Source organism: Epargyreus clarus, unplaced genomic scaffold (genome assembly GCF_041222505.1).
Source record: "Epargyreus clarus isolate Ecla_fem2 unplaced genomic scaffold, WU_Ecla_fem_2.2 ptg000034l, whole genome shotgun sequence".
Taxonomy (NCBI): Eukaryota; Metazoa; Arthropoda; class Insecta; order Lepidoptera; family Hesperiidae; genus Epargyreus; species Epargyreus clarus.
In genome coordinates this window covers 162,102-173,791 of record NW_027332239.1, presented here as the reverse complement: position 1 = coordinate 173,791, position 11,690 = coordinate 162,102, and the positions used below count along the sequence as shown (strand labels likewise).

The window sequence follows — 11,690 nt, the reverse complement described above, 5'->3', positions numbered from 1 at the left end:
GGTGTACTATTATTTATTCCAGCAGTAAGATTATCTGTAAATCAGTAGTAGTCTGTGTGGTGTGGAGAGAGGTTGTGTGGATTTGAGTTTGATTTGAATTTATTTTTAACGTTTTTGTTGATGTTCTTGTTTATTTCGTATTAAACATTGTTGTATTTAAAAATATTTATTCAAATAAAAGCCAAAGTCAGTTATCATTTAAATTTAGTAGCAAGTTTTCGTAATTTTAACAATGCAAGAAACCGTTACAAATACAAACGAGAGAAAATCCCTGTTTTCCTCGTTCCTGGAGGTGCTGGAGGCTCGCGAGAAACAGGCGCAGTCCGACCGCCAACTGCAGGAGGAGAAGTATCAGAGGAGGACCCAGAGGATCTACGACTTCCACGGTAAGCCGACTAATTTAATTGTAAATAAACATAAACAGTGCTCTCTACTCGGCCACTAATGGCTTTAGTGAATCTTGAACTAAATATTAATAACAATAATTATATAATAGATGCTTCATAATTTCGGCAATCAGTAATAATTCTGACTATGAATTAATTCATTTCCTCCAAAATAAAGTTTGAAAATATGTGTTGTATTTATTGTATTCCCCTATTTAATAAATTACATTTATCATATTTAATAAAGTGCATTTTGACAACCAGTCATACTTGTAATATTTAAATTTACGTATTAGTTAAGTTTGATTAAAATTTATTTCCTTAACTTGGTAACTAGGAATTTTTCTTTCTACAAAATATGATTTACTGTAATTGTAACAAATTGTACATTTTGTTTTATTATTCAAAAAACAAAATAATTTTATAAGTATAAATTACTTTTTAAAATTTAATTTATAGTAGATACTAATTTCATAGACATCATGTCATCTTTAATAAAATATGTTATTAATAATTACTTTATTTTATGCATTTTTTTAAGTTACTTTTTAAGTGTCCGCTGCAACCCTTACCCGGCAAAACATTTTCCATTAAGTAGGATGGGAGTGCTACCTACAAATATTTACAGATATTTTGTAACATAGATATGCAGTAAAGGTTAACTGTAAATAAGAGTATCATTATCTTAAAAAAATTTGTTTTTAATGTAAAATAAATTGGACTGTAGATGGTGAGACGGAGTAGGTATCTAGCATGATAACAATATGCAACATAGAATATTAAAGGTGCAGTTGGAAGTCCCTAAGCAAAACAAACTCATTAGGTAGGTATATCTATATTTTTTGCATAAACATTAAGTAAGCAAATTATTTTTAACTACCAAAGCAACACTGTGAAACTTGAACCAATTTAATGATTTTGTACAATTTTCACTTTACATACAAAATATACTTATATTTATTGCACATATGAAACTCTCGTATCTATTATTTCCTCCCTTTTCCCATTTCTCCCGAGTTGACTCCCATCTTAACGCGCTTATTCTCGCTTTCCTACACCACAGGACAAGTACCGTCTTCGTGGAAGGTTGCTCTTGTACATCCGATCCCTAAAAAGGGTGATCGCAGTGACCCGGCCAACTACAGGCCTATAGCGATAACCTCCCTGCTCTCAAAGGTGATGGAGCGTGTTATAAACACACAGCTCCTGAGGTACCTCGAGGATCACCAGCTGATCAGCGATCATCAATATGGTTTTCGCAAGGGCCGTTCAGCTGGTGACCTTCTAGTCTATCTCACACACCGATGGGCGCAAGCCATTGAGAGCAATGGTGAGGCATTGGCGGTTAGCCTGGATATCGCGAAGGCCTTTGACCGGGTCTGGCATAGAGCCCTTCTCGCGAAGCTTCCATCTTACGGTCTTCCTGAGAGGTTATGCGCATGGGTAACCAGCTTTCTGTCGGAGCGGCACATCAAAGTCGTCGTCGACGGATGCTGCTCTGATACAAAACCTGTAAACGCTGGCGTGCCCCAGGGCTCAGTCCTATCGCCCACACTATTCATTCTGCATATCAATGATATGTTGCAACAAGTAGGTAACATACATTGCTATGCAGATGATAGTACGGGAGACGCTACGTATACAGGCCGCGCAAATACCTCTCGGACTCTCGTGGAAGAAAGCAGAATCCGACTTGTGTCTGAAATCGAGGACTCTCTGGAGCAGGTCTCGACATGGGGTCGACTTAACCTTGTTGAGTTTAACCCCACGAAGACACAAGTCTGCGCGTTTACCGCTAAAAAAACCCCATTCGTCATGGCGCCACTGTTCCAAGGTATCCCGCTCACCATTGGTAAAAGTGTGGGGATCCTGGGAGTTGACATATCGTGTGACGTGCAGTACCGGGGTCATTTGGATGTTAAGGCGAAGTTGGCATCAAGAAAACTGGGCGTCTTGAACAGAGCGAAGCGGTACTTCAGCGCGGGGCAACTCCTTCTGCTTTACAAGGCGCAAGTGAGACCCCACATGGAGTACTGCTCACATCTCTGGGCAGGGGCGCCCCAATACCAACTTAACCCACTTGACTCCGTGCAGAAACGCGCGGTCCGAATCGTCAACGACCCGGTGATCTCCGATCGGTTAGAACCTTTGAGTTTGCGGAGGGACATAGGTTCCCTCTGTGTGTTCTACCGGCTTTACAATGGTGGGTGTTCCGAGGAACTGTTTGACCTGGTGCCTACGTCACCATTCTTCCATCGCACCACTCGCCGAAGGATGAAGTTCCATCCACACCAACTGGACTCGTGGCGGTCCTCCACGGTTCGGTTTGCACGGACGTTCTTGCCGCGGACGTGTAAGATGTGGAATGAACTTCCTCCTGAGGTATTCCCGGAGCGCTATGACATGGGGCTCTTCAAAAAAGGTGCAAAAAGAGCTCTCATACAAAGCCGGCGATGCATTGGCGACTCCTCTGGTGTTGCAAGTGTCCATAGGCGGCGTTGACTACTTTCCATCAGGTAGCACGTCTGCCTAATCGTTAGTTATTTGATACTTGATTGGTGGTTACATTAGCATAAATGAAGTATCTTGTTGTCAGATCGTCAGCAGCGCGAGGCGGTGGAGCTGCGGCGCTGCTTGGACTACGTGTCGCAGCACGCGCACGTGCTGGAGAGCGTGCTGCGCGGCGCGGGCGGCGGCGGCGCGGGCGACGGCGTGCCGCTCAGCGCCGCGCTGGTGCGCCAGGCCGCCGCGCTGCAGCGCTGCATGGCGCAGTGCGTCGCCAACGCCGCGCGCATCCGCGCCCTGCTAACCGCCGCGCACCAGCCGCAGATGGACACCATGCTCGCCAAAATGGTGAGTGTCTTTTTGTAACGTATAAGCAAATCACCATCACGTCCACCTGATGGTAAGTCGCTCCTGCCGCTCATGCATTATTATTACCTCTGAAGACTAAGTTTGTAAGCCTTAAAGTATAATACAGCAGGCTTTAGTTATTAGGCAGAAATTGTTGTGGCGGTGGTGCCGCCGAAGTCGAACCACAAAGGTTCTACCACTTTCACACATTTCAAAAGTGTACCACGTCGATCCTTCTAATCTGATCCAATGATGCCAGGTACCCTTCGTCGTCCCGAAATCCTGTCGCATAACGTTACATTTATTCTAAATCTCTTTACCTTACTTAGTCAAACTGATTCGTTTCACTGGCTGCGGGTGGCATTTATGTGCTCTATAATGTACCTAAAACATTTAATTATTTCAAATGACAAATACGATAAATATTACGATATTTCCACGTCCGCAATTGTCTGATTAAACTATTTTGCAATTACCCGACATAATTTGATATAAGTAGGTTTCTGTAATGCATAGGGATAAACATCAACACCTACTTATGTATTTTTATACAAAAGATAATTCGCTGTTCAGGTCACCTATGTTTGCCGAATCTGCCGGCAACTGCTATATACATATTGACTTTGCAAATATCCTTCTCAAATATTGAAAGTAGGCTACGATTCTCGCGAGATGTGAAAATTGAGGGGTCGGTACTCGGTAGTCGGTACATGCTTAAATTGCGAACGCGCGTATAGCGTAGTGCGTCGATATGGGTTTCGCATCGTAAGCGAGGTCACAGGCGTGTGATCAGCTGGCTGCTCGCTGAACGTTCGCAAACGTCGCAGAAAACTTTGAATTAGTTCACTTCTTACCTACTAAAACCTAAATAGATTACGGTTCGAATAGGTTTCGCATTTTTATATTTATATTGCAGTAATATTTCACCTACTTACGCGTTATCTATATAAGTACGTACGATACATCCCTCCAATTTATCTGGCTGTAATATCTGTATGCGCCGGTATCTCTATTAACATAATCATATATTCCAATTCTAGGTCGTTACTTTTACCCAAAGTCTACTTTCATGAAGAGGAGCAGTAAAATACTTATGTGTTGGCAAGCACGTTTCTTCCTACATTATATAATACTTGGCTACCAAAATGTCCATTAAGGTCGTGGTCAGGCGTTTACGGAAGGAAATATCGGAAAAGTATAACAGGAAATGTTTTATGCTACTGTAACGACTTAATGAGTCTGAAAGTGTACCGTGTACGCATAAAACGCGGTTTGGTTGGAATGTTTCGGACACATTTTACCCCGAATCATTTACTCTTCGGATCACTTTTTAAGTACAAAAATTTACTTTTTTGGTTTAGTGTAGCTTTTTTCTTATACGGACTGATTGGCAAAAGACCGTAAATAATGAAGGAGGATATTAGCTGCTCGATTATGTGACCGAAAATAGTTACTTTAATTTTTACCTATTTATCGCATAAAAATCCCATAAACATTTATGCATGGAAATCGGCGGCGCATCAATGAGTTGCCAATGTTGCCATGCGGCGGCGCGCCAGCGTCCAGTCAAAGCGCACGCGCCGCCAATGTTGTTTGCAATTATTTTTCCGGGATTTTTTTATCTCCGCATCATCCCTTCGCGTTCTAATTAAACTGTCTGCGTGTGTATTGTGTCAGACGAAATGTCTTATTCCAATGAGGAACGTAATGTCTTATTTCAGTGACTGCCATCGATAAGGTTCGAAGTGATGGGATTGTGTTGTGCCGAGTGATTTTGACTAGCTATTAAGAGTAGTTTAATTTTGTTAATTCTGTAAATCACTGTAAACAAATACTTATCTTCACCATATTGGTAAGTAATCTTTTTATTAATTACTAGAGGATAGACTCGCCCGCGCAGCGGATTGACAGGTAGGTATAGTGCACGCGCAGTGTCCATAATTCAAGATTTTTTACAACACTAATTTCGTTGAGGTTAACTATGCAGTTTATTACTGTTCTCGTTGCATTATATTATCGTTACTTAGGCTGTCAACTATCGCGCCTTTCAGTATATACCGTCTTTTACCTTTCACACTTTTAATTACCTATATAATTTATACTTTAACGCCTTACTTATACCTCATAATGTTGAGTAAGAATGAGTATATTAGTTCAATGCGACCTCAAGTCTCTTGTGCGTTTTACTTCGAACCTTATCAGCCCGTATAACTATAAAATCTTCTGCTTTTACCCGACTGCCAAGCCTTCCTTGGCAGTCGGGTAAAGGTTATTCTCTGAATTTTTGTTAAAAAACTGTTATCTTTTTAGTCGATTCCTTATGACCTCGTGACCATCAAGAATAGCCTTGTCTACAATGGTCTTCCAAGTAGTGCGATTCTGTGCTATTTCTATGGAATGCTAGACTGGTGTTGCTGGTTTTCCTAACAACATCTGTCCAACGGGTTGGTGATCTCCCTCTGCAACCCTCTGCAAAAACGGTATAGCTGTTTCCAAAACACAAGTGTTTTAACTGACTTCATATTAACATCGTCTATTATTTTATTATATTAAAGATTAAATACACAGTTTATCAAGATACACTAAAATACAGTTCAAGTAGGTATACAGTCTTACTAAAATTATTCATAAGTAAGTTTAGTTGCAATGTTACACTCTTTTCTTAGCTATACGTTTTAATAACAACAACTTGTATGAATAAAAATGATCAACAACGCTGAAATTCATTTACTAGAATTAAATAATCCATTATATTATGTGCTAAAATATGAATTGTTATTGTAATTGTGCAGTTTATTGATTTTATATCACTTATTTATATGGAGAATACATCACACTGCACTTCACACGGCTTTTGTATATTTACAATGCACTTTTGTATGAATCTTTTAAAGGTCTGCAAACTATTGTTCATTGTTTAGACTCCTTGTAAAAGATTACAATTACATACAAGTTTTAGTTTTTAGATTCTTAAGTATAGATTATTTGAATTGAATGTGGTCCTACTCTTAGAACTTATACACTACTCCTAAGCATTCCCGATTTAAAGTAATGTTTGAGACATCAAATGGCCAAATTTAAAGTGACAAATTAATGTCTCTTAATCTTTATTAGCTTCAACATGAGTATGATGAATATACGTAAGTGATGTACGAGCAGTTTTTCCGGCGATTACCAGTTAATGTAAGTGGCACGCACTTAGCGCTATTCAGCGCGTGAACCCTGCACAATTGCCCCGCACTCGCGACACTCGCGACACTCGCGTGCTCGCCCGAATTGCTTTACGCGGCGGTCTCCAAATTACAGGCCACTTTCAGTTTCCAGCTAAAACACCTTTTAATGTCAACGACCGATTAATAACTCGTTATGATCGAGCATTGTCCGCGGCAATGTTTCATTAAAGTGCAACACTTTAATATTAGGCCGAGCGGAACGGTTGCCATTGTGCTTCAATTAAATTTTAACGTTATTATACTTGCGCTACTTAATCAGTGTTCATTGCGGTTACTTTAGAAGTAAAGCAAAAAGAGTAGCGACGTCTTAATTGACGTAGAAGCGGACGAAGGCTCTCGCGGTGTGCGTAGAGGACTCTCGCTCCATGAAGACCACTTGCAAGCGAGTCGTGTATTACGTCTCCTATTGCGGCAAGATCTTGCTTTTAAAATGTAACCACTTGTATACTTAATCACGCGAATAACTTAATTTTGTTGAAAACTGTTTCATTCGCATTTAATAGTAAATAATTGTAGACTAGACCAATAAAGTGATAGAGGTTGACTCTTATTTCTCACGGATGAAATATTGCGGACGAGAGAATCGGTTCAAGGAATTATTTTTTGCTGCTGCCAACTCTTGCACGAACTGACATTATTGTTCAATATTCTCACTATTCTCCTCGTATGTGCTGATGTATAAGGTATTTCCTTGCGAATATCTAAGTAATAACGGCTGGAATACATACAGACGATACGGTATCATATCGTTGTAACGTTGCGATGACACTTCGTGGAAATCTACCATGTATGTCATAAAAAAATTACCGCGTGGTGCAAATTAATGCAATTCTCCATTATTTTTTATTAGTGGTTTCATCAATCATGATTGAATGCTGAAAATATTGTCAGATATGTTAGAAATCACTAGAAAAAATACGATGCATGTCGATGGTTTCCAGACTTCAGACATGTAGCACCTTTACATCAATAAATATTATGGAGTCATTGTTAAGATTTCGTACTTAATGATAATTCTAAATCTTTAATCTTCTTTTATTGTCAATGGGAGCTTTGAATTTTAAATTATAGATATCATTACCAAGCTGACTCTATAAAAGCGGATCTTCTTTTAAAAGAGCTTTTTCTTGTCTGTTTTGTTGCCAGTTGAATAATAGCTTTAGGTTTTTCTGTCGACAATTGATCGCACGTGCTTAATCATTCCGGGGATTTAGATGGATCGCTGCTCTGTCAGTTATTACTCTGAGTGAACTATTTTAATATTACAGTCTTCACGGTCAATGTATTATGTAGATAACGACCCAAGTCTTACGTAGAAATGTATGTACATATGTTATGTTGTACCCCATTAATCTGTTCTGTCTACAAAGTTCGTCCACACGTAAACCCGTGTCTACCCAATTCTTCTCCAGGGTAAAATAATGTCGTCATGCCGGGAATATACTTATTTGTGCACATTACGCTTGAGAGTTATCGTTGTTTTGAAAAAAATCTCAAAGGTATGTGAAGTTTACCAATACGCACTTGGCCAGCGCGGTGGACTATGGCCTAACCTTCTCATTATGAGAGGAGACCCGTGCCCAGCAGTGGGACAGTAAAGGGTTGTTGTTGATGATGATGATGATGATGATGATAATAATGTTGTGTTTTGTTTAATACGAAGACGTTGTTCAAATACTTGATAAATTATATGTATTTATATTGGAAATAACATATGTGATATGTTACTGTAGTCATTTATAAGTCCCCTATTACACAATAGCAAAATAACCGAAAGAAATTGGAAAGGTACGACAGATAAAACCTGTGAGGAAAATAGAAGTTTTGATCACATTTTTCTGGAGCAAAATATATTTACATTATCTTCTTTACGCAGATTGCGTACAAAACATACTACATTATTCATAGCCGAAGTTACGCCGTATGGGTTATTGGCGGATACGGACGCACGGCTTGTTCCGGTTTGTGTCGTATGTCTTTAACGAAAAATATCTGAAATTGTATACAACAATATTGAAAACACTAAATCGTTAAGTTGATTGATAGCAAATCCCGAGAAACATACTTTGAAAAAGCTAATACAAGTTAGTATTCGATGTTTTCCATTTATCATCGTTACCAACGGCAGCGATAACCTTGCCGAAGGTTGACTGCTCCAGCGCTGAAGTTCGTTAAACTCCGTGGCCTTGGCCCCCGAGAATAGGACCCATTAGTAGGTATTCGTTATAAACACACATTAAATTTACTACGAAATGAAAACACCTAAACTAATTAAATCGTTAGATGTATGTATTTGTATAACTTTTAACGAAGCCGCTAATCTATACAAATAAAATTACTTAATGTTTCTGTTTGCGATTTAAAAATATAATTTACTAACTAATAACTTAATTTTAACTTTCAACTTCGACAAAATCAGGGATTCTTGGTATTTGGCTAAATTGATTCCCAAGAGGCTTTCACTCAAAGGTCTTAATTACTTACGCTGAAAATATCAAGGGATCCTGTAATTATGTCAGTAATGGTTGATTTTTTGATTTGTTTCATTCCTTACTATTGTTGTAAGGCAATGAAAGCTTGAGAAAGCTTAATTTTCAAAATCTAAGGATATGAACTAGGTAAATTGGTACTACAGTCCCTTTGTTCTTCAGCCTTCTGATTTCACAAACGGTCCCAGAGCAGACGAGAAAGGCAACGACCGGAGTAAACCGCTTTTCCTAAAGCTAAACAAAAAACAGGCTTCAGCTCGTCTGCCGCTCCGTAGCTCTAATTTGGCAATTTGTACCTTTGTGTTTTCTCGCTTCAGGGGTACCTACAAGCTACCACTTTTCTTTATGTACATTAGGTATGTGTAAAACTGTATTTTATGAACATGACTGAGCCCTTGCGAGGGCAACGTATGTTTGTAAGCAAACGTGTAATTATCATGTTTTGTGCTAAGTAAGTTAGTGTGTGGCTTTTTGCGCGTTTTCAGGAAGGAGTCAAGGGCTCTCGTAATTACTTACTAATGAGTAAGCACACACTAGTCGTATGTTTATTTCGCGAATGTTACATTAATTACTTCCAGACGACTACATTTCCTTATACTATAAGGCTTATAGCATTATTGCTTCACAGATTCTTAAATAATGCGGCAGGTGTAATAATTAAAGGTAACAGCTATTGACTCCGTTCTAGGAATTGCCAATCTAGTGTTTATTAAAACGAAAACATATCGAGGAAATGTTTTAGCATAATGTTACAGATTATTGACCATAATGTTAGAGAATTATTGAGAAATTGGACGAGATCCAAGTAGTTTTATGAGAGAGCGGAGCTGGAGCCAGGTGGTCTCCGGCCGCTCGTAAACAATAAGTTGTGACTGCGATGCCTACTATTCTTAACAAAGGAGTGCGCAAATGAATCATGTTGGTAACTTATATCAATTACACAATTTTATTTCATTGTCCTTTTCAACTTATTCATATTTATGTATTTGTTCCTTTTTAATCCGTTTCTTATTTAGGAGTGCGGGATTTTTTTTAGAGGCTCAATTAGTAAGCGGGCATCCAGACTATCTGATAGTATCTGATGGACATCCGAGTTCAATCCCAAATTGGTCCTACTTGATGTAAACCACAAATATGTATATTGTTTTCCTGTCAAGTGAAGCCCGTTATTAATAGTAGTAATAAATCTGTCTAATGTCCTGGCTTTCAAAGATCGACATTTGAAAATATCTGCATACTATAAACCGTCGAATTTAGATCTTTTGTAGGTAAAGTTATTCAACTTAAACATGAATTTGATTTAGGATATATGAATAGCGGGTGATACTAGACATTGACCAAATTTCAGTCTTTTAATAATGGAGTTGCTTTGTCTTTATCTTGTGTTTAAGTATGTCTCTATCATAAAACATTCTGATGTTAATATGGAACACTACCTTCTGTTGTACATGGGACTTCTGAGGAAAATTATGTCAAGGATTGAACTAGCTTTCCATCGATTTTCTCCCCCATTCCAAATTTGGTCCACATTTGTGTTGAACAGGTTGTGGGGAACGAGGCCAACACTGAATATAGTGTTATATAGTGCCACTTTAACGGTAATTTAAAATATTTATTATACGTTGTGGGTAGTATATTAGCAATGTTTACATGTTGTTAAAAGTTACATAGGTCTATTATGTAGGTCTCCGTCTTAAATCAGAAACTCTAATGCAATTTTCAAATATGCGTTGCAGCATGTTTTCGCTCAATCGGTTTTACAGTTACTTGGAACCTACCTAATAGCAATGTTGTTAATTTAACACGGCGAATGGCCTAGCCTAGAGTTCAACTCCCGAGCCGAGAAACCGCCGCGAAACCCGTTTATAAATGTTACACCTATATACATTATAAGCAGCTTTTACTCGGCTGGCTGCCCGCCGCGCTCAAATTACCCGCAAGAGTCAAGATCTGCAACGCTATACACTGCGCTCTCGATACTGTTGCGGTGGGCGCAATCGATCCCGGCGGGCAATGGTCGGCAAGGTCTACGATCTCTTGCTACGCTGCCGCAGAGGGCTATCTGTTACTGATACTGGTATATTAAGTTAGCTATTTACCGGTCACTTCCTGGCACTGTAGAGGCTTGTGCCAGCCGTGATTAAAGGCAGGGCTGTGCCGAGTCGCTCGGTAAATGTCGTTGCCTTTAAATGGAAGTGAAAGATCAGAAACTCGATGTCGACATTATCGGATTAACTCTTTCAAGATAATTTACAATAACAACTTTAATTTCAAGATTTCACAATTAGACGTGAACGAAAATCAATACAAAATCAAAGCTAATTATATTATTGTAGATAGTCGTTTAAATTGTCAAAATAAACTGTGACGACACAAAATACATTCTTATATAAAAATTGAAATATAGACTGAAGCACACACCTTAGGGTGTGTGGAAACAGGGGGAGATGTGCAGATGTCTACTACTACTACAACTACGTGTCTGTCGTATTGGATTTAAAATATTTTGGCATTATGCTCATAGACCATGAGCTATTTCGAATAACTCTCGCGCTGTCATATTATTATGCTACTGATTTATTAATGTTCCGCTTTTTTGTCCACTTGATTACCTTGATTTTTGTTATCGGTTATCGTAATTTATAATTACAATAAGTACGAAAATTGCGTATACTAAACACAGCTAAAAATAAAAGCCTTTTTTTTCCCCTTTTTTCTTACTTTGGTGT

The 11,690-nt window shown here is 38.8% G+C and overlaps 1 protein-coding gene across 2 annotated transcripts in view; it reads left to right on the top strand.

The window, feature by feature from the left end:
- The first annotated feature begins 42 nt into the window (after positions 1 to 42).
- Positions 43 to 11,690, top strand: part of LOC140756295 (uncharacterized) — a 33,399-nt gene continuing 21,751 nt past the window's right edge. For both annotated transcript variants that reach the window (XM_073091785.1, XM_073091784.1), the window contains exons 1-2: positions 43 to 386; positions 2,983 to 3,239. In XM_073091785.1, the coding sequence (XP_072947886.1) occupies positions 233 to 386; positions 2,983 to 3,239 (411 nt within the window). In that variant the 5' untranslated portion in view covers positions 43 to 232. The remainder of the gene's footprint in view (positions 387 to 2,982; positions 3,240 to 11,690) is intronic.